At 42.7% G+C, this 24136-nt stretch overlaps 1 protein-coding gene across 2 annotated transcripts in view; it reads left to right on the top strand.

Annotated features, from left to right (window-relative positions):
• The window catches only part of bicd1a (bicaudal D homolog 1a), a gene marked incomplete at both ends in the record, with an annotated part of 32959 nt that extends 11142 nt beyond the window's left edge, over positions 1 to 21817 (top strand). Inside the window, 9 exons of one of the 2 annotated variants that reach the window (XM_080475806.1) lie at positions 8859 to 9071; positions 13300 to 13452; positions 14308 to 14808; positions 16365 to 16754; positions 17524 to 18282; positions 18375 to 18526; positions 18611 to 18821; positions 20101 to 20186; positions 21697 to 21817. In XM_080475806.1, the coding sequence (XP_080331932.1) occupies positions 8859 to 9071; positions 13300 to 13452; positions 14308 to 14808; positions 16365 to 16754; positions 17524 to 18282; positions 18375 to 18526; positions 18611 to 18821; positions 20101 to 20186; positions 21697 to 21817 (2586 nt within the window). Of the gene's footprint in view, positions 1 to 8858; positions 9072 to 13299; positions 13453 to 14307; positions 14809 to 16364; positions 16755 to 17523; positions 18283 to 18374; positions 18822 to 20100; positions 20187 to 21696 lie in introns of those variants that run through there. The other variant, XM_080475807.1, reaches the window with a different exon arrangement.
• Between the last annotated feature and the right edge of the window lie 2319 nt (positions 21818 to 24136).

Raw genomic sequence — 24136 nt, 5'->3', positions numbered from 1 at the left:
TCTGCTCTGTGTGTCTCCCTCGTGCCTCTGGCTGGCTGTCTGGGTGTGTCTACTGGCACTATTGCAGAATATCAATCAGCCTGAGCGTCTCCAGACACCTTCCCATCCTTCCCATATTTTTATTCCTCAACACTGTCCCCACCAGTCTTGGCTCATTTCCTGTGTTTGCTTCCCCTTTTTTTTTTTTTTTCTAGTGTTTTGGTTATTGATTGCCTTTTTTTTCTTTTTTCTTTTTAATCTTCCTTGTTCCACCATGTGGACAAAGAAGACATAAAGAGCAGTAGGAAGGAGGGAGGGAGGTGAAGGTGTAGCACTGAGAAGACAGTGGGTCGATCCCACATTAGAGCTGTAATTCTTCTTCGCCATTAAGACTCACCCCTCAGCACAGAGGAGACTCATTAAGTAGTCTCTTTTTTTTTTTATTACTATTATTAAGGACAAACATGATGAGAAAACACCTTAAAAATGTTGGGGAAGAATTTATGGGGAAGTGACGGGTCGAGAAATTTGCATAATAGTAAATGTCAATTACATCATTATTTGAGTCTCAAGGAATTTTCATCATTAGATTATTTGACACAATTAGGATGTTGAATTTACTGATAATCAGCTTGACCTGTACAGATTGAATCCTGCCTTCACCCGTCACCCTCTTGGAGTGAACCCACTTAGTGCACGTGCTTCTGAATTATGGGGAGTGCGCACAAGCCCATGGAGAACATGCAAACTCAACACAGAAAAGGCTCGTGTTTGCCACTAAGTTTGAAGCAGGACAAACCACCACAGTTAAGGTTAATAAAATTAGTTTTTAATTTAGGTTTTTGTATCTCCTCTACTGGAGTCCCAGAAAGTACAAGAATTAAAATCATCAAAACTGATCTACTATACTCATATGAGTATTTGTTAGTTACAGGAAAATCTTAATGTATTTACATTTTTCTTGTATGTTTTATCTGTTTTATGTGAATGTTTTGTCTGGAACCTTAATGTACTGCTGCTCGTATTGGTCAGGACACTCCTTAAAAAGATGTTTAATCTCAACAAGTTTTTTTTTTTTTCTTCTGGTAAAACACAGGAAGGATGACTGATATTTCTATTATCTCACTGGATATTTTATACAAATAATTAGCAGGTTCATTTGTTCTCAACCGAAACTTTCTCTGCTGATCTAATCAGATTCAATGCGAGTCAGAGGATGCACATATGCATATTTTTTTAATGTAATAATTTATTGTTTAGTTAAATTTGTCTTTTCTTTCCGCTCTCTTTCCTGTTCCCCGATGCTGAAAAGCCTTTCCTTACATTTTTTTTTCTAATCTATTATATTAGCCTGCCGGCCTTCACGCTCTATTCAAGTGAATGGCAGGAGTCGGACGTGAATACCAGTGAAGTGGATGTCTGAGTGTGCCTGTAGCCGTGTGTATTTTTGAACATGAATTAGTGTGGTAGAACGGCTGGAAGGTTGGGCCGTGTGTTTTTGTGGTTGGCTGGCTCATGAGCTCCTGCAGGGCACATTACCAAGCAATGAGAGTGACACAGTTGCAGCTGGTACAGTCTGTTCAAACAGTTTGTCGGCGCACGCATGGCTTTTTCCTTACTGTGAACTCGTATTTAATGTCACAAATTCCTGTTCGTTCACTTTGCATAGAAGTTGTTTGTCTTAAAAGCAGATGCGCTAACAATTCATGAGCCGTTGTTTAAAAATACTTTGGGTTGTGCTCAGATTGGCTGAGGGAAGAGATAAGACAGGAAGGATTTGAGTCAAAACCCTGGTAAATTTGGGATCAGGAAGACGAATCTTCCTCACAGCTGCACACTCTCCATTCAGCAGGGCACAGACTGAGCACACAAAAGTGATAGGCATTCTGGGAAACAATCCAAACACCTTTCTTATCGCCAAGCAGTCTTGCGCCAAATTGAATCACTTGAACAAGCAACCTCTTTTGAACCAAACACAGTGTGTCCCCTGGCAGACCTCTCAGTGTCACCCGGCATGTATTCTGCATATTGACTCAGCGAGCGAAGCCGCAGATGTGACACCACTGTGGATTTCCTGCAAATCGCGAGGATTTTCCACTTTGAAGTGGTATTAAAGTATTTCTCTGCTATTTTTCTGCATGCTGACACTTCAGCATATTGTTATCAGAGGGATAATAGGCTTCAGTGCAGTAAATGCCAGTTCAGGAAGAAGCAGCAGAAAGGAGGGCAAATCCTCCCTCTTTACTATCCATAAAGCACTCATGTCATGCTACCTCATTGTTTATGTGGACAGTAATTCATGAGTAGAGGAGCGACTGAGGTACCAGCGAGGGAAATTAGACTAAAGGACTTAAATGGTGCAGTGGAGCATGCCTGGCCACTCAATGGCAGAATAATAAAGTAAACAAGTCCCTGCTGATTCAGTGGAGGACGTCTGGTGGCCCAGAGCACATTAACACACACAAAGGAACATTAGCACCGTCACATCAGATTCTTACATTTAGATGTGTGTGTGTGTGTGTGTGTGTGTGTGTGTGTGTGTGTGTGTGTGTGTGTGTGTGTGTGTGTGTGTGTGTGTGTGTGTGTGTGTGTGTGTGTGTGTGTGCATTCAGATAAATATCAAACGTACAGTTTCATGTGGATTTTTAAATGTGATCAATTTCAATCGTTTGTTGTGACGTGTTTGTTAGTTGTTGTTTTTTTTTCCTCCATGTGACTGACCTCCATTGTTGCTGGGGTGTGATTACCCAGCTTCCTCTCACTTGGGGAAATGTGCTTGTGTGTTTTTATAGATGACAGATCTCTTGACTTGGCACTTTTCCCCGTGGCAGAGAAGCACATGGGGATGTCTCTTTGTCCTTGTCAAAGGACAAAATATTACCGGGGCAACGTTTCCTTCAAACGTTCTCCAGCGTCTCCTCAAGAGATCCATTCACTTTAATGTCAGTCAGACTGCGTGACACACAAAACATACCTGTCGGTAAAAACACATTTTTGAGAAGTGGCAGACACAAAACGACGCAGAGAACCGAGCTGAGATATCGGTGGTGCAGCCATGAAAGCGAGCTACCTTGTTGCTCAAAATGAGTTTGTAGAAACACCCATAATGCAACAGCTATAGGGGAGGGTTCATTTGGACATTTCGCCGCATTTAGCACCAGAAGGTTTCATTAAAATTGGTTTCATGCTGATATTGTTGTCATTTTTAGTGGTAAATGTTTTGTTTTGTTTTGTGTAAATATAGACATTAGTCATCAAGTATACTCTGCCCCACAACAAAGAAAAACTTTAAAGTCTAATTTTCAAGGTTATTATGGGCTAAAATCATGTGGGTGATAATGTTATCCACTACACTACAGTGCACTGTGGTAAACAATAATACTGATAATTTCAGGTCTGCAAAAAGGTTTTAAACAATGTGTTCAAAAGGGAAATAGCAAAGTCGAGACCATTACCTTTGACCATGTTCTGATCATTGTCAGCGGATTTTAACAAAACACAGAAAGGAAATCAGGAGGTTATGAAGATGTAATATAAATGATGTTTGGTTTTTTTGGCAGCTTCTGCTACTCTGTCTTTTATAAATCATTGCTTCTATCTGCTCTACTTATAACAGCTCAGACACCTCAGTATATTTTTGATGAAACGAAATGTTCAATAGATTTTCTAGTTGGGGATTGAGACATGACACCATTTGAACTTTTGAATACAATATAAACCAAATACACATTTAATTAGTATGTAAAGGAGACGATGTGCAATTTGGAGACTTTTCATTTCCACCTGTTTCATTGTGTGGTGTACATCCCCAGACTTCTGCACTGCAGTCAAAATGTAGAGTTGAGGGACGTGTTTTGTGTATTCCTGTTTCCTTCACTCGTTGCACACAACATTCCCAGGCTTTGTGAATATTCAGGAGACTCTGATGTTGAATATCTTCCAGAAGTCTTTCTATATGACAAATTAATAACTTGGCTGCATCTCAAACTGCTGTAACAAGGCCACGGCAGGATCCACACCCAATTGAAATCAGCCGTGAATCTCTGAGTTGCACAAACTGTGCCTCTTTTCTCTTTATCTACTTCGTATCAGTCCAATGATGTTTTGCTTCCTCACACAGTGTTTATGTCCCGGCTGCACAGCAGCAGTCCTGCATGTCTCTCTCCATGGTTCTGAAATCCCCTTCGTGGTTCGCCGGGCCGACCATCTGGACATGACACAACGTGAAGCAGCGTGTTTCTCATCTGAGTGTGTCTGTTAGTGTGTGTTATTCATAAGAATTGTGCTTCTTATGAGTCGGATAATACCCGTATTTCTCTGACTGTGCAACTCATCACATTTTTTTGCAGGAACAGAGATTAAAGCTTGTCGTTGATCTTTCAGAATCAGAGTCACTTTATCAATCCTTGGAGGAAATTATTCATTAATTCCCCCACGTCACGATCGAACATTCATAGCATGGTGATATATATGATCTTTCCGTTGTCAATATTATCATGTTATCGCAGCACTGATTCAGATCGGATTTTTTTTTTCCTTTGTCACATTCTTTTGGGCCTATTTTATTTGAATAAAGTGTGCTCAATTGCACACTGACGCAAACAGATTGGGCTTTCTGTTGTTCTCTGCGATTTGCAGATGATAATCTATGAATGATACCAGTCGCGACACAATGTGCAAACAGGAGGATTGAACTGAGGATATTGCATGCGTTAGGCTCCATGAATGATTCACATGTGAGCAATCTGCTGGAAACAGAAAGTGAAAAGTGATCAGATGGAGCTCTGAGCCCCCACAAGCCCAGAATGGACTGTGAATGTGATATTAATCTGAATTCGGCAAAATAAATGAAAAGGGAAAAGCAATATTGCGGATGATCCGTCACAGTCGAAAGGCTGGGTAAATGAAGAACAGAAGGGATTTAGTTCTTATTTAAACGACAGCGTTTCAAGTGAAAAACCATTGTTTTTGCGTTTTACATCTATTGACCCTCGGCTAACTTTTAAAATATAGAGAAACTTCTTGCATCTGCATGCCTGACTCGGCCTCCTTAATTACCGAAGCAGGGTGAAGATTAATTGCTGTTGCGAGAATAGCACACAACTCTCTTTCTTGTGTGTAAAAATAGATTCCTACTGTATCTGCATTCACAAATACACGATCACACTCCCAGAGCCCCTCCCCTGGCTCCTCATTAGGGACCGCATGAGACAGGGATGGATTTCAGGGTGAGACACTCCTCTCACATTGGTGAAGCTTTTTTTCTTCTTTTTCCTCCTTCTGCCTGCTCCTCCCTCTATGGCCCCGGGGATGAAACTCTATCTGCAGGGACTCTATTGTCTGGACTTTTAACCATTGAGGCACATAAGGATATGGAGCCTCAGGACTGAATCCATTATTTGCTTTGCAGTACACAGATCCAAACAGACTGTCAGTGAGTGGCTGCCATTATTATATCATCCAGAGGAATTGTTTTTAAATTTTAATCTTCTCTGCTGTTCTTCACGTTGGGGTGCCAATTAGGACACAGATACACGGGGGGGGGGGGGGGGGGGGGGTTTCGATCCATTCTTATAATTATGAAGCATTCAGCAGTGTCAGTGCTGTTCGTGTAATTAACATGAAAAATGCACTCCTGTCGCAATGTTATTTTTAACCCAACTGAAGCGATACGGCAAAGCAGCAACAAGCGGGCCGGAGCGCACTGTGTGTAAACACAGGCCACGGCCATCAGTGTCATCCACTGTAACCTCTTCCTCAGAGGGAGGAGTAGCACACAGATGGAGGGAGAGGACTTGGAGAAGCGTGGCTCACCCCATAAAGGAAGGTTCTTATGAAACCATCTGCCTCTCGTTACGCTTCCAGGACTCACCAACCCCGTGTGGATGAACTGCGTGTGAATCATCCCCTGCAAATAGGAAATCTGCACGTCTTGGTGTTGTGAGGTTTGGTTTCCTGTGAGGCATCTGTTCTACGGAGGCAGGTTCTGGAGACGTTTACTGAGGAGGAAATCATATTGTGGATCTGATAGTTTGCTTTGTGGGAAAGGCCGCCATTGTTGTTGTTGCACATCTCCTAGCAGAAGAAGTACTCACTGCTGCCGTGGTGCTGTCCACACAGAGTCATGGCATTTTCCAAAAAGTTGCGTTGACTCTCGTTTCCACGGAAAGTTTTCACCTTGGGGGGGCGTTTTCAAAAAGTTCAACGTTCAGCGACTCCGAGCACTGTCGTTTGTAAAACGGACACCCAAAATGCAACAAAGGTTTTCTGTTTTCTCTATAAAATGGTGCCTCAGTGTGAAGGAAATGCTGAAATTACCATAATAGTCATGGTTACCTGATAAAGCTTAAAGTGACCTTGGCCTCGGCTTTATTCAGCACAAAGAAGACAAAACAGCTGGCGTTTCTTTGTTCAACCTAAAACTTTTCCTTTATTTAACCCATGCCAGATGCGATATGACAAGTTATAGCTATTAGACTGGGAACAACAACATTGTGAAGTGTTCTCAGATTGTCTGGCAACCTCACAATGACAACTCAACTCCGGGGCAGACAACAAGTCAAGCTCCATAAACACTTCAAATTGTCGATTCTTCAGCTCATTTCAGCCGTTTCCTCCTGGCTCCACACTGTAATTTCACACCGCACCAGAATATTACAAACCACTCCAACAGGAAATTCAGTCGTTATTCAGTAGAAATGCTGCATATTGTTTTGCCAGACAAAAAGATAACCTGCCCCAAACAGGGTCCCAGGATTTCCACCTTCCCTCCCGCAGGGCTCAGCTGTTGCTGGAAGGACGGCTCGGACGTCGGCAACCTCGCAGCTCATTCAGTCACACTGTGCCTGGAATTAATCAGCTGTTTTGTTCCTGGGGGCCGATTCTCCTCTCTTAGTCATTCACTACAATCACACTGAGCCTCCCGGGAGAGTGGGCGAGGGCACGGGGGGCGAGCGAAGAAGGGAGTCTGAAAGAGAGGGACGAATAAAAGAAAATCAGGATAAAAAGGGGCTTCGAGAATATATTTTTGCATGAGTGTTTGGGGGGGTTTTTTGTTTGTTTTTTTACAAAGTCTGAAGCAAGTGGACAATTTTGCGGCTGAACGGCTTAATGTCTCAAATACCCAAGACGTTTTACAGTAGTGATTATTGCTTGTGCCAGAATTTGGGTTTTCTTACAATGAAAAAAAAAAGTGTATTAAAGAACCTGCGCAAACAAGACTAGGCAATTCGAGGCAGGGCAAATTTATTAATAGAGCACCATTCAAACACAGAGTGATTTACAAAGATATTAAAGAAATACAGAAAATCTTTACAAAGAAATAAAAAATATATTAATAAAAGAAACACATTAAAGCTTTAAAAGAAGTGAAACAAAGAAATTAAAACAAATAATGAAGAATCTTAATCGAGATCTCTAGATCTTTATGTTTCCCACAACCACTGACCATACAGTCCAATCTGGGACCACGAAGAACAAAACTCAAGCCTCCCTCAGCAAACGGCTCACCAGTGAGGTCTTTACCTTTAGATCTCGATAAACAGAATGTTAATCTCACTTTTGGAATCTTGTAATGTAAACACATAAATATTCAATATCTTGGGCAAAATCTCTGACAGGCATCATAGTCCATACCTGCACATCACCCAGTGTTCCTCTGCCCCAAGGAGTTCCCCAAGGTTCACTGCTTGGCCCTCTCCTGTTCATCCTCGTTCTGCTCGTTCCCCTTGGCAACATCATCCGCAAACACGATCTTCAACTTCACCGCAACATCCATGAAATTCACCTCAACCTGTCTACAAAGTCCAGCACCCCTGAAACTTCTCATTAAAATGAATAGAATTACTTAAATTAACGTTGAACGTAATACACATGTAAATTAAAGGGGAAAAAAATGCTAATGTGATGGGAAGAAGAAAAAAAAACATCTCACGTCTTTTGCAAATAATTGATACTTGTTCCTTATAAATGATTCATCCTCAACAGAGAAACGGTTGTTATGATTGTGTCGTGGGATTGGGAGTGAATTATTAATACACCCAGTTCAGAATGCACCACTCCTTTATTATTTAGTTTGTAGAGTCAATTTGGTGGAAGGGCATCGTAATGACCGCGCATGAAGTATTGTTTACATTTTCATGTTGCATATGTCAACCATAAAATATTTCCCAGACGATACTCTATTGATTCAATACTTCTTTTGTCCTGCTGATGTGCAGACAAAAATGAAATGTGTAACACTTGGTATTTGTCAAAGCACAAAAGCAGTTGCATGGTTTGGCTGTGGAAGACTGTGGAGTCAGCAAACATAAAAATACATTCAGAAAATCGTGTTTGTACAAAACAAATGCAGGTATGTTCACTTACCAAAGGTAAGTGAACATCATACACTTCATACACTTCATACAGTGTTCAGAGGTTTTCAGAGGTTCTGATTGCAGTAGGTGTACAGTACAATGCTTGGTCTGTTTTTTTTTTCTTCTTGTTGATACCTGCTTTGATTTCCTCAATCAAACCTCAGCTCCTTTATCATGACCCGTCAGCTTTCAGTGCTGTGAAAACCTGTGTCAGGAAAATGGGAACACTGTGTCTATTGATCACAATGAAACATCACCCACATGGGCCGACAGGAGGAATCCTTCAGGGAGAGCCCCTGCAAGCGTGCTGCCTGCGGTCAGCAGCAGGAATACGCCGAGCCGCCATTACTGTGAACGTCAGACTCTCATGGCGGTGGGTGTAAATCCCCCACATGGATTAGGATGTTGATGCTGTATGACAGGATTTGGATCAGTGTGACTATGATTTTCCCTTTCCCCAAAACAACAAAAACAAAAATTCCTCCCTACCTTGTGTAATCGTTCCTGTTTGGTCGCCCACAGGCGTTCGGCCAGGCCTACACCAACCAGCGTAAGGTGGCAGAGGACGGGGAGACCAATGAGGAGACGCTGCTGCAGGAGTCGGCCTCGAAGGAGGCCTACTACGTGGGCCGGCTGCTGGAGCTGCAGACCGAGGTGACGCTAAGCCGCTCGGTGGCGTCCAATTCCCAGGCGGAGAACGAGAGGCTCAACGTGCTCGTGCAGGAGCTTCGGGAGGTGAGACGGTCACCACAGAGACTACCGAAAGATGAATTATGATCTGTTAGACAAGGAAAGCGCAGAAAATCGGGCACATGGGGCAAAAAAAACAACAACCCAGCTTTGCTTCACATAGTTTCTTTTAATATCATTTGTCATGTTTTTAATCTTCTGTGTGATTTTGTTTTGTTTTTTTAAAACAACAGTAATGCAGTTACATTTGTTTGTTTAATTTGTATTAGGATCTGCGCACCACAACAACAGATTTGAAATCAAGATGTGTCAACCTCCAACTTTAATTTCAAATGTAATTAAATTCATATCCTGTCAATAGTGAAGCGACTGAAGCATATTTTATATGCACCCCCACCTCACTGCACTATTGTATGAGCATCATATTGAAAACCTATACCAAGTACTATCTGATTCAAAATAGTTCTTATGAGTTCACATTTGGAAGTTTGAGGTATTTAGAAACCTCAATGCACTGTGCACTCAGAAAAATGTGCATTTAAAAGCACAGTTCCACATTGAGGTGAATGTTTTTTTCTGTATTGGAGAGCGTAGCAACACCAGATGTAAGAAAAAGAACATCTGCAGTGTCATCATTTCAATTATTTTTTTTTTTTTTATGTGCTATAAATGTGATCTGATGCAGGATAAAAGGTTAGAAAAAGTTCATATTTAACACTCAGAAAACAATATACAGTATGTGTGCCTACGTGCACGTTGCTCATTTATGCCGGCATACAGTATACTACATGTCTGCAGCCGCCGTGTCGGCCGGTGCAGGAGTTCGAGTTGGGGTCAGACACAGCGGCCACGACCCCATTGTGGGCGCCAAATCCGGTGCTAAGCTGGGGAATAAGTGAAATGCCCTGAGCTCGGCACATGTGTTGGGACTGGGTGAGCTCGCTCATCTACACATCCAACACGACACCCACATAGGACACTCACACACACACACACACACACACACACACACACACACACACACACACACACACACACACACACACACACACGCACACACTTTCATTCACTAAACTGATCAGTTCTGAGGCTGTCGCTCTCCACGTGTTACAATGAGAAGTCAAACGTGTACACAGAATTCAGAAGATCTCTTCACACCCTGGATCTTATTCAGGAGAGTCAATATCTAATTAGAAAGCTAATTACATGATAATCCCAGTCAATACTCTGGAGAGTCGCTGCCGTGCACAAATGTCACCTGTCTGATCGAGGCCCTTTGATAAAGTGTTTATGAAGTGCCTTCTGCCGCTCTCGGAAACCCTCATTTGCACATGTGATGCCCATTAATGAAAAGCTGCAACTCTTTCATGGTGAGCAGCAGGTGCTGCAGCCACGCTGGGCGGGGCTTTTATTTGACACCGACCACATCGAATCAAAAGGTTTGAACAGAATCCAAGAAAGCTTCCAAAAACACAATTAGCACGGAAAGGTTTCAAGTTGTCGTACGGAATGTTTTCTTTAGCTTGCAAAAGTTTAGAATCAAATCCCAGCAACATGCAAACAATATATAAACATTTTAAATGAATGGGTAAGACTTTATTCATCCTACATGGAGGGAAATTCATTTGATCACAGCAGCTGTTGCACAACAGATATGAAAATAGGAGCGTCAAAGAATAATTGATATGACATTATTATGAATGTTTAAATAAAAGGGATCGCAATTGTAGGGACACATCAGTATTGACAACATACAACATTTATTATTTTTTGATCAAAATAAGGGAAGATGTGCATGTTTACAATGTTTACACCAGATTTAATGGGGAATGTGTCTGGTTATGTCTTGTGAAAGGCTTGTGGTAGTTCTCCCTGACTTTTTAAACTTGTGAAAATGCTATTTAAAGAAATTAATATGTCATTTGAAAAAAAAACTTTTCGAATGCTAAATCAACCAAAAGCACAATTGTTTCAGAAACAGAATATCTCGCTTGCATTACTTTCTTGCTTTTGTTTGTTTTTTTAGCGTTGTAGTACATGTGATCAAACATTTTGTATTCGCAGTCAACATTTTTTTAAGTGAGAAAAAGATATTTGGTCAAATCAAATGAACAAAACACAACAGTTTTCGTGTTATTTAGTGTTAGTTTTAGTGCCATACGTTGTCACAATTTAATAAATTCTCCAAAAAGTACCCGAGATACACCAATATCAAAGTATAACATAACTGCAGTATTTAATCATGTAATGAGTGATTGTTCGTAACTTAACCATACATATTCTGGAAGAAAATAGTAGAAGTGATTAAGTTTCAAAATGTGCTCACTTGCATGAAGAAGCATTGGAATTGGCAACCTAAGAGAAAAAAGTGGAGCCATATACATTCGTTATATTAAACTAAATACTGTTCCAAATCACAATGAGAAAGTAGATTGTGACAGAAATATTTATATCTCAGGAGCTGAATTAACAAAATTTCATCACAAAAGTAAATTTGTTCTTTCATTGATCAGGCAATGAACCACTCACGACTTCAATTCTTTGTAACTCTGTACATTTTCCACGTCACGCCGTGACGATCAAGCATTTAAAACTGGCCTCATATCATTCACAGCATCAACCGCAGTGCTGGTGATGACTGAAAGCAAGATGTGGGTGCTGTTGGTGTGTTTGTGCATCACTGTGTGAGTCTGTGCCGTGACCTCCGGGTCGCAGGTTCGGATCTGACCAGCTCTGTCGGGCCTCAGTGCCAGCGCGATGCGCCACACTGTCCCTGACCCCGGCTGCTCTCGCCCCTGATTGGCTGCCCTTTCACAGAGCCTCGCTGTCCAATAATTGGCCTGTAATCCTGTGCACTTCACACCCTGCTCGACATAATCCCCTCATTGTAATTTTAATGAAATTAGACAACTTGTTTCTCATTATATGTAATTAATAACACAACGACTGAACAGCTATTAGGCTTTGTTTTGGGGGGTTTTCAAATAAGGTTTAGCAATGTTAATTATCGATTAATCCTAAAGTGTTTTCAGTGCACAGAAGCGACTCCTCTGAGCTTTTTTTGGATTGTATTTTGCTCCATTAGCTTCAACATTATAGGAGATGCTGTCAGCCACTGTGCACTCAGAGGATTTTATCATAACGGTCTTTGGTTTCAGTCTAGTGGCCATTTCTAAAAGTAGATTACACCCACACACACACACACACACACACACACACACACACACACACACACACACACACACACACACACACACTTACACTAACCTTAGTGAAGCTTAAAACATCTTTACCTAATAAAAACAAATTTATCCCGATGAGGATGTGATTTGTCTCCTCAGGTATGACGTGTCCCGACAATGTGAATGTGTACAATAGACTCTACTCCTCAACACACACACACACACACACACACACACACACACACACACACACACACACACACACACACACACACCCACAGATCCTCCCTCTGTGTGTTTCCACCCACTCCTGATCTCTGGGTCAGCATTTCTGCCATATGTGGAGGGAGCTGCAGGGAGGCTGCAGGCAGTTCTGCAGTAAAGAGAAGTGCACACGTGCTGTAAATGTTTCATGATTCAGTATGCTGTAAATTTGAGCCAGTCTTTCCAGTAACTGCATTGCATTGTACAAACTAATGTGTAAAAATCTTTCCTATTTCGCTCTTCCTCTCTGATTTGAATTTTCCATATTTGATTTTTAAAAAATTGGGAAAGAGTCGTTTGCTGCTGACTTTAAAAGAGTCTGATGTGTTTTAGGGATGCATGAGTTATGATTTCAAGCTACTGAAATAACAAGTATTTTTGACATAAGAGTTTGATTTTCTCCATTGTTGTATGTGAACGTGATTTAGCCAAAGACTCAGGATATTCCCACTGCTGCTGAGTAATTCCACTGTACACAGATTTATGATTTCCTCTCTTCTTTTCTCTTGCCGACAAGCTGTCCGGTTAAGCATATGTTCAGGTTTCTATCACTGCACAGCTACCTGAAATATTGGTCTTTTAGGGAGCCCGGGGTTGCTGACTCACTGCATTCAGATTGAAGAAAGAGTTTTACGGACTCACCCTTGGGTTGCGAGAAGTCAAATCTTAACAGTCTGGGTGCAAAGTCAATTCTCAGTGTGCTGAATTGTGTTTCACGCGGATCAGAATTGTCATCGTCATTCAATTTGTATCTGCCGTGCATAACAATTTAGGATTTGGGCACATTTCTTCTTCCCGCTGAACTATCTCCATGTATGTTTCTCTAGAGTAACGAGATGCTGGAGCTGCAGCGGAGCAGGATGAGGGAGGAAATAAAAGAGTACAAGTTCAGAGAAACCAGGCTGCTTCAGGATTACACTGAGCTGGAGGAGGAGAACATCACCCTGCAGAAGCTGGTGTCGACGCTGAAGCAGAGCCAGGTGAGTCCAGAGACCCACATCAGTCAGTTGCACATTTCACTCGTTTAATGTGTCTCTAAGATTTCATGTTTTGAGTATTTATCCTCATCGAGGCGACTCTCTATCTGCTGGAATTACTGACACTCAGCTTCTAGGAATCGTTTAAATCGGCCCTTCTTCATTTGTTAGTTTTGAGGATACAGCCGATCACACAGGGCCTTCATCGAGTCACTCCTCATCCAACAGTCTCAGATTGGTCAGAGTTACTATTTCTAATCCCTGAGTATAGACAATCAAAATCATGGTTAATATGTACATTTTAAAATTGAAAATTATATTAAATCCATTTACTATCAACTATCATATATAAATATCATATCATCAACTATAACTCAATTCACTATCATCCACCATCATAATAAATAACCATCATCATAATAAATCCATGTACTATCACCTATTATCCATTTCCTATCAAATCATCAACATAATCTGTGTAACCTTTTAAAACTATAATAGCAAAATCAATTTTCAAAATGGAAGGCAAAGAGTGAAAAGTGGAAGAAGGTGTGATTTTAGCACGTACTGCATAACTACAAAGTCTCTTTATTAAAATGGGTCACAAGGTCAAGGTAAGCTTTATTGTCCCCTCAGGGAAATTAGTTTGCTCCCATTGAAAACACATAGACATCCATAACATGTAGTACACAGACACATAGACCAGAGCAAGGATGCTCCAATACATCCAAGCCAGTATTTATTGTGGTATCAGCCAATCCTTAACCAGCATTAAGTAACTGATCCAGTAAATAGATTAACTGTCTTCTGCTGTCTTTTTTTTTTTTCTTAGTACTTGTTATTTTTTATTCCCTCCAGGTGGAGTACGAAGGACTGAAACATGAAATTAAGGTGTTGGAGGAGGAGACGGTCCTTCTCAACAGTCAGCTGGAAGACGCGCTACGCTTGAAGGAAATCTCCGAGAGCCAGCTGGAGGAAGCGCTGGACGCCCTGAAGACTGAGCGGGAGCAGAAGAACAACCTGAGGAAGGAGCTCGCCCACCACATCAGCCTGAGTGACAGCGTCTACGGGGCGGGGGCCCACCTGGCCCTCACCGTTACGGGCGTCGAGGGCCTCAAGTTCCCCGAGGAGACCAATGGAACAAACGCTACCAATGGCGGCGCCACCATCCCCGCTGCTAACGGCAATAATGAGGACAGCAACCGGTGCAATGGTCACCTCCACACCAGCACGGGGTTGGCTAAGATGAACGGGGACTACCGGCCAGGGCGGAAGGGAGAGGGCCTGCACCCTGTGCCCGACCTGTTCAGTGAACTCAACCTATCTGAGATGCAGAAGCTCAAACAGCAGCTGCTGCAGGTGGGTGTGGACTGAAAAGAACAAAAAACAAAATGTCTTTTCAATCGCCACAGAATGCATCCGGCACCAGAGTTACAAGTTTTCTTCATTCAGAGTTGCACGTCTGCTGCTAGAGATGACAATATACTGCCGAGGACATCGAACCCGGCATCGCACAGTAGATAAAGAGACAGTCGTATAGATTCATGTTATCCTATGTGTTGCTTGCATGTTCTTCATGTGCATACATGGGTTTTCTTCAGGCACAAGGTATGGTTTATTACCTACTGTCCAAACACATGCATTCGAGGTTAAATGGTGACTCTAAATTGCCTGTTGCAAATTTAAGGTGTGTTTGCCTTGTGATGGATAGACGAACTGTCCAGGGTGTATCCTCCCTTCACCTTTAGCCAGCCGGGATCAACTCCAGCACTCTACCACCATGAGTTGGATGAAGCGATATAGAAGATGGATGGATGAGCTGTCATACATACTGCACGGTCTACTGAAATTTAAGATCAACAACGTTTCAACAGGGATACACCTGACATGCTCAGGCTGAATAGACATTATATGAGCAATGCAGCATGCTGATGCACAGCGCAGTATCTATGTCTCGCCCCGTGGTGTATTATGTGCTCTTTCAAACTTGCTGATGCAGGAAGTAGGAGCTGCAAGACATGGAAAGTGACGATTTCTGCTTTTGCTTTAGAGATATGATGTCAGACATAAAGGCCCCTTCTGAAGAAACATCCGCAGAAAAACACTCAGTGGTGGCGGCTCTTTGCTGCTGCAGTCGTGGAGTCTACAGGAATAGTAAGAGAGAAAAGGAACAGGACAGAGTGCATTCATAGTACAGTTGGTTCCAGGCTTCCGTTGCAATATGCTACGTCCACATAAACATTAAGTAGAAATGCAGAGCTTATGTAATGCAGTACAGCTTTCCTTTACACATGATTGCAGGCTGAGTCACGTGAGTGCAGTATGTTGTTGTTGAGGATTCCACATAGAATGGTTTATGATATGGAAATTATAGATGGATTAGACTCATGTTAAAATCAAATAAAGCCATTACTCTACATTTTTCCCTTGCTGGGCTCCAGTGGGATTTAGAAAATTAGATTAGTGGCTGCCATATTAGTGGTGTGCCTTTCTCTGTAAACACAATTACTCTCAAATCAATTTTCTCATTCAAGTTGATTAGCGAGGGGAAAGATGTAAACCCCAGCAGCATGAGGCTGATAACTGACAGATGAAGTCTGTAAAATCACTTTTACTTTTTAGTCTTTATTGTTTTATTCTTAGAATTAACTTCTGCATGAATTATCTTTTCAGTTTGCAACTGTTACTTCATTCATCTGCTTTCCTCTGAAGTCGATGAAAGGTAAATCAATAAGACTTCACCCTGTTGGCCATGGCAGAGCAAAGAACGCTCCCTCCGCTGAAAGGAGGGCTGAGCAAGAGGCAAATGAACAATTATTTCCATTGTGCTTACCCGTGGGTTTTAGGAAAAGCCTGCGGGATCACGCCAAATGAAACGTCTTTTGCACATTTTCCTTTCTGTGTCCTTCCTGCAGGTGGAACGTGAGAAGGCAACGCTGCTCATGAACCTGCAGGAATCACAGACTCAGTTACAGCACACGCAAGGTGCGCTGAGTGAGCAGAGCGATCGGGTCCATCGCCTCACAGAGCGCGTCAATGCCATGAAGCAGCTCAATGGAGACAAAGAACTGGACGACCCACGGGAGACCGAGAAACCCGACGGGGGGTCCTCACCACCGGCAGACAGCCGCCACGATCCAGACATCCACGGGTTTGAGATCCTGGAGTGCAAGTACAAGGTGGCAGTGACGGAGGTGATCGACCTGAAGGCCGAGCTCAAGGCTCTCAAGGAAAAGTACAACCAGGCAGTGGAGGGGCAGGGAGACAGCCACAACGATGACAGGGTCCAAGCCCTGAGCGAACAGGTTTGTTATTCTCACTTTCAATGCATCATCCTTCATGAGGCACCACTCGAAATACTGTACCTGTTGGTTGTGTTATTATTCTTTTTTACAATTTTGACTTTTAAAGTCACTTTTGATAATGCGAGTTGTTTATTAATGTCTTTAAGTGTGCTGTGTTTTTCACTGAACCTCTATAAAAGCTGTTCTCTTCACATCCTATACACCAGGGGGTGAAGCTGGAATTGGCTCCAGCCTCTCTCGTGACCCTAAACTGTATTAAGCGATATAGAAAATTGATGAATTGAAAGAAGCTGCTGGTCTTCTTTTGAGAGTTGCAAAGAGTGTTTGTATTGTCATTATGTTTAAAAAACAAAAAGTCTGGAAATTCTACACAAGGCAAGGGAGACATATGTCATCACTAAAAAATCACAAATTGGATGACTCCCATTAAATTAACATTTGATCGACAAGCAAAACCAACATTACTTTAATTAAATTCTGTAAGAAAATGCCCCCCCCCCCCCCCCCCCCCAAAAAAAAGAAGAGGTACTCCAGGAATGACACAGTACCAGGCCCCTGGTATTCAACAGCCTTGTCTGTCTCGTGTATTTGAAACAAGAACATCGTTGTTAGTTTGGAAAAAACACAAGTCATCAAGGAACTTGCTCGATGAAGAGTTACAGTGGCTGGCAATAAAATGCTTCCTTTCATTAAAAAAAAGAATATGAAAAGTATTCCCATGTTACTCCATGTAATGTTGCAAATGTGCCTCTTGATTTCTCCCAAGCAGGTAACACATTTGGAGCGAAGTTATCGTGAGAGCCGAGAGCGGGTGGCGAGCTTGGAGGCCGAGCTGCGAGCGTCCACCAGCACGGCCACGGAGAGTCAGGGCATGTTGAACGCAGCGCAGGACGAGCTGGTAACCTTCAGCGAGGAGCTGGCTCAGCTCTACCACCACGTCTGTCTGTGCAACAACGAGACGCCCAACCGCGTCATGCTGGACTACTACCGCCAGAGCCGCATCACGCGCAGCGGCAGCCTCAAAGGCGGAGACGACCCCCGCGCTCTGCTCTCGCCCCGCCTGGCGCGCCGCCTCGCTGCCGTGTCCGCGGCCTGCTCCTCGGAGTCCCCCCGCAGTCCCATGAACTCCCCATCCAAAGACGGCCACCGCAGTGAGGCGGCGAACAACCCAGCGGACACTCCATCCTGCCATAGCAGCCCCACCCGCAACCACACGGGCTCCCCGGCCGTCAGCATATCGCCGTGTCCGTCTCCGGTGCCCTCGGACGCAGGCGGAGACCTGCGGAAGGAGCCGATGAATATCTATAACCTGAACGCCATCATCAGAGACCAGATCAAACACCTCCAGAGGGCCGTGGATCGCTCACTGCAGCTGTCCAGGCAGCGGGCGGCAGCCAGGGAGTTGGCGCCGATGCTCGACAAGGATAAGGAAACCTGCCTGGAGGAGATCCTCAAGCTTAAATCGCTGCTCAGCACCAAGAGAGAGCAGATAGCCACGCTCCGGCTGGTGCTCAAGGCCAACAAACAGGTGAGGGGATTTGTCTTTTTCCTCTGTCCTCGGTGCATAAAAGGATAAACACGTTTCCATGGAAACTGAATCCCAAATGCCCTCCTCTGCAGACCGCAGAAGTTGCACTGGCTAACTTGAAGAGCAAGTACGAGAATGAAAAGGCGATGGTGACAGACACCATGATGAAGCTGAGGAACGAGCTGAAGGCACTGAAAGAAGACGCTGCCACCTTCTCGTCCCTGCGGGCCATGTTCGCAACGCGGTCAGACCAGTCCCACAACTCTAGATTCACCAAAAGAACTGTATTGTACTCAGCACTAAACCTCTGCCTCTTTCTTCTGTGCAGGTGCGACGAATACGTCACCCAGCTGGATGAGATGCAGAGGCAGCTTGCCGCCGCTGAGGACGAGAAGAAGACGTTGAACTCCCTCCTCCGCATGGCCATTCAGCAGAAACTGGCCTTGACCCAACGCCTGGAAGACCTGGAGTTCGACCACGAGCAGACTCACCGTGGACGCAGCGCTAAAGTACCCAAGATAAAAAGCAGCCCACCCAAAGTAAGTTGCCAGTCGGGGTCCGCAGTCGGTCCATCATGGCCAACCACACCCCGAAAATCCCCCTGAACCTCCCACATGTCCGTCCATGTCTGTGTGAGTGTCCAACCTACTTTTTTTACAATCCAGTCGTCTCCTTCATCGAACTTTGGTTACTTCACTTTGTACCTGACGTCTGACAAAATCATTCATCTCACAACCGTTCCTTAATATCACCACTGTGCACCCACAACAGAAATGAAGTCTGTTCATAGTTCCCAGAAGCCTCTGGATCTGGTGGGATCCATGGATTTGCATGAACAAACAGCAACATTGAGTTCCTCAGAGCCTCTGACACCAGCAACATAGAACAAGTTCACTTGAAGTCAGATTACTGAAGTTTCAAATGAATAATTCACCATGCGATGTGCTGCAGCCTTAAGAAGTGACATCATGAGTCAGTCTTTATAGGAAGAGTTTTTAAAGTGACAACTAAGCAAAACTGACTGCAACATCTGCTTTGAGTGACAGCGCCTCCCAGTGACGGGATCAACGAATAGCATCTTTGTAAGTGTTATTTTTCTTTAGAGAAAGTTTGAAGTGTTTGACCTGATTGATTACTTTGAAAGCTCCTCTCTGCGCCTCAGCCAGCTCATCTGACTCCTGTTTGAAGCCACAATGACGTCCACTTTAATCATTTGAGAAACAAACAAGCTTGAAATGTTACAGAACAAACCTCGTTGGGGTTTGATCCACTTCTTACCACTAGGTGGCAATGTTGAACTGCATCTGTGTTGACTGTCATGTCAAACGCTCTCTTCCTAGTGTTAATGGTCAAATAATTGTGCATTTCCTGAGTGAAACATCACTAAATGTTGACTGATCAAAGGAAGCCATGAATATAGTCACACTAGAAAGCCTTCAAGCAGCAGAATTCGACCAGAACTGGAGAATTTCTAGTTAGTCTTTCTATTTTTGTGTTTTTGAGGATCAATACATATAGTGGATTGATGTCAATGTGTCTGTGTGTTTGTCTCTCATGTGGGGTTTTATGTTTTCCATCCATCGAGACACTGGTCCTGTCAGTGTGATCACATGAGACTGGTCCACAATATTAGTTACCTTGCAAGAAAATGAAAACAAAACAACAACTGCACATCCACCGGGATCTGTCCGCCGCTTCAGTAGCAGCTACAGTGTTTAATCTCTGACAAGACCTTCCCCTGTCTTGTCTGCCCTGTTTTCTCTGTCCTGTTGTGTAACCCTGAGTGTCACCACTGTGTATATCTGTCTAATTTATCAGTTTCTTGTAGATTGTCAGCAGCCTGCTGCCTCAGTACCGTCACTCTCCCCACAACTGAGGCGAGGGAGAGCCTCCCTAGGCCGCAGGTAACAAGATGTAGAACCTGCTAGTAGTAGGCTTTCCATCTATCTATCTATCTATCTATCTATCTATCTATCTATCTATCTATCTGTCTATCTATCTATCTATCTATCTATCTATCTATCTATCTATCTATCTATCTATCTATCTATCTATCTATCTATCTATCTATCTGTCTATCTGTCTATCTATCTATCTATCTATCTATTTATCTATCTATCTATCTATCTATCTATCTATCTATCTATCTATCTATCTATCTATCTATCTATCTATCTATCTATCTATCTATCTATCTATCTATCTATCTATCTATCTATCTATCTATCTATCTATCTATCTATCTATCTATCTATCTATCTATCTATCTATCTATCTATCTATCTATCTATCTATCTATCTATCTATCTATCTATCTATCTATCTATCTGTCTATCTGTCTGTCTGTCTGTCTGTCTGTCTGTCTGTCTGTCTGTCTGTCTGTCTGTCTGTCTGTCTATGTGCCAAGCATTAAAATAGTACTTGCAGCCCTTTCCTGTGGAGTAGCACCCCTGCATCGAGATAACTGGCCGCTGCATGCTCATCTTGTACATTAAGTAGTAATTCATGACTGAAGCAACACTTTTTGCTTGAAGAGGAAATGATGAAATGTTTTATTTGCATGTATAGTTTTGCATGGTGGCTGTGAATTCTTTCTGATTTAATTAATGTCTCTGTCACATTTTTTTTTTTATTGTCATACTAGTTCACTTTGATTTCAGAGCTGACATTTTGACAAAAACAGGCAATATTTATACAACTGTGTGGCCACGTCAAGTTTTGCATTATTTTTGGATTACGTGATTCGACAGCAATGAAGTCAATATCAAATTCATGAAAAGTCAAATTGTACTTGGAATTGTTTGCAGGATAAATTTCTTTCCAACCCTTTTTTCACCATTTGTGTCCCAATGAGAAGTTCACCCCTCATTGCTCTGCTTTTAAGGAACAGTTGGACTATGTTTTTCAGAGGAAAGCACTTATATGGGAAGATTTACGTCACACCAATGTGTTTATTGAGAAAACAACCTCACTTGCTGGAGACCGTCAGTGTAAAAGCTTAGAATGAATAAAGAGAAAGAAAACGGCGAGCCGGGCCGGGCTGCAATCACGACTCATTAAGATAACTCACCAAACACTCCAAAAGCTCCAGAATCCACATCCAAAATTTGCAGAGATGGAATTTTCTTTTAAACATAAGTGGTGTCGTTTTTCTTCACCTGACTTTTGATGTGAAAGTCAAAGTGTCATTTTCAAACTTGTCCAACTTTTCCTCAAGAAAGCCACGTGGGACTTTTTTCTGTCTTCACATTTGATTTCATGTCCATGTTATCTTTAGTATTCAGTATATCCCTCACTCATCTAGTAATAGTTGCGGCCACTATTGTTTTCACTGATGCATGTTTACTGGCACCCCCCCCCCCCCCCCCCCCACACACACACACACACACATGTTGTGTCTCTTCCTCGTTTCAGTCCTAAATTTGCGGCGGACCTCCAGGAACAGCGATCAGTCCTGTCCGGCAGCAGTGGCCTTCTGTCCCCTTGCGACCCTCGTAACTGCCTGACCCACCAGCCCCACCCTCCCGGCACCTAACCCCCGAGGCTCTACCCCCTACCCCCACCCCCACCCCCATCCCCACCCCCAGTCTCAGCATGGAAGGAGTCATGCAGAGACCCGAGCACTCTGGATGGGGGGGGGGGGGGGTAACTCCCCTCGAACCAGAGGTCCAACCCAGTGCTCCCTGGACTCTGTGACCTCCCCACACGCCTCCCGGACCGGCTCCGGCGCCGGCCGGCCTCCTGGTTACCCGGGTGGTTGAAGAGGAGCAGGACGCTCACTTCTTCTCTGGAAGCGATTTCATCTCCTGGAGAAAAAAAAAACTAAAATCCCAGCAGTGGTGCACTGGACTCTTTTCTGTTCCTTATTCCTATTTATTTATAATTTATTTAGTCTGTTCATAATTTATATTTGAAATATCGATTTACTTGTGAACTTTTTGTGAGGTTTTCTTTCGTGTCTCTCTGCAAGATGGAATTCCTGCTGTGGTGACGCGATCACGGCAGTTTTCACACGTTCAGTATTCTTCATGGATGATTTTTTTTTCTTCTCAAACCTCCCAAAAGAAACTGTGCAAACAATGGAGAAATGTCCTAACCATACTATACAATATTTAGAATATTACATTTTGTCAGTATAATAATTAAAACTGAACATAACCACCATTTTTTTTAATATATATATATAGCGCAGTTGGAATACATTGAGTTTGGCTATAAACAGACTAATGAAGGTAAACAGAACTTTTTTTGTGGTAACTAGTGAATTTCAACAACCTTCCTAACGTCTCTTTTTAAGGAATTGCTTTTGCGTTTTTTTTTTTTACTTAAAAATATAATTTTTTGCAAGCGCATACAGACTATTTTATACCTCCTTTTTCATTTATACTTAGTGTACTTATTTTTACAGCGAACTCTGGTGACTTGTTTGTGTCTGTGATGTAGACGAGAGGCTGAGTGTTTGAGATCAGGATTAGGGCTGTTGGCCTGGATATTTATTTATTTATTCTGCCTTTTGAATTGCACAGACTGGAGTGGCATGATGAGAGGATTTCCCTTCTTACCGAGTCACTGTCACAATATCGTCATCATGTTGGCCAAAAATAAACCCCAAACTGACCATCAGAGATTCTCCATATGTCCTAACACCTCCTTGTTTTTGCCGTATCCACATGCTTCCACCCAGACAAGCACAAATATGCACTATGCATTGTAGAGCAATACAGTAGCACTGGTCATAGACGGATCTGGATGGGATTTATCTCACCTTTCAACCATTTCTACAACGAGAGCGGGAGTGTTCCTGATTTCCTTGATAAGAGGGAACCGTGTCCCTGCGCTGTGACAATACTGACCTATAGTGTTTCTTTTTGAAACACTGAGTTTGACATCATTTGCCGCATAATTCCTATCTTCACCGTTCTACCCTCATAATCTCTCCAATGTGAAGGTTCTCCTCGCTGCACTGAATAAAGGATATGAAACAGATAAGATACAACTAAATAGCCAGTATTAGTGGTGTAACGATAGGTTTTCTGTTACAGCTGCGATGAACGAGTCGACTCTGTCCGTCCGTCCGTGCGCGTATAATCGTTGGTCTCCGTTAACTGTATAGATTGTTACTTCTGCAACTAGAGAGTGACGAAAGCTTTTTTTTTGTTGTTGTTGTTGTTGTTGTGGTTGTGGTCCGAAAGTAGCTTCTGAAATCAACGCAGGCTCACCGGTGATCTAACTCTCTGGGGTTGTTTGCACAACAAAGCTGTGACTGGATGGAGGGAGAGACTAATCTAATGAGTGACAAAGACAAAAACGTGGTTTAAAAATGGAAATGCTTTCTGTACTACAGTGGGTTTTACTGTTTCTCCATCAGTCAGAACAGAATCCAGTTGGTTTCAAACGTGAATAAAAGACTTGTCCTTGGATTTACATGCGACTTTGTGTTTGTCTTTTCCTCTAACTCACACTTTAAAGACACTAAAGATAAAGAATGTGTCTATCTTTGTCCATACAATGACACCTACAGAAGATTACAACGTGAAAAAAAAAAAAAAAAAGAGCCAGGATTTGATTTTAAGTTGTTATTAAGGACACAAAGATAAATGCAATGGGGAAATAACCAAAATATCTAATGAAGGTTTACTTAAACACTTTAGAATTACTTCCTGAAGAAGCCAGAATTGCCACCTACCAAAAAGCTGCAAAACGTTAATAATAATCGAAGCCAAGTCACACAAGACCACCACCAATAGAGCAGAAACATTAAGAATGAATGTTGATAAACAATTGTCTGTCTTCTGCACATAGTTGAAGATTTTAGTTGCTTCACTAGTTTACTTGGCCCAACTATAAACAGTAA

The sequence above is a fragment of the Lipophrys pholis genome, assembly GCF_963383615.2.
Source record: "Lipophrys pholis genome assembly, chromosome: 11".
NCBI classification, from domain to species: domain Eukaryota; kingdom Metazoa; phylum Chordata; class Actinopteri; order Blenniiformes; family Blenniidae; genus Lipophrys; species Lipophrys pholis.
This window is presented reverse-complemented; position numbering and strand designations above follow the sequence as displayed.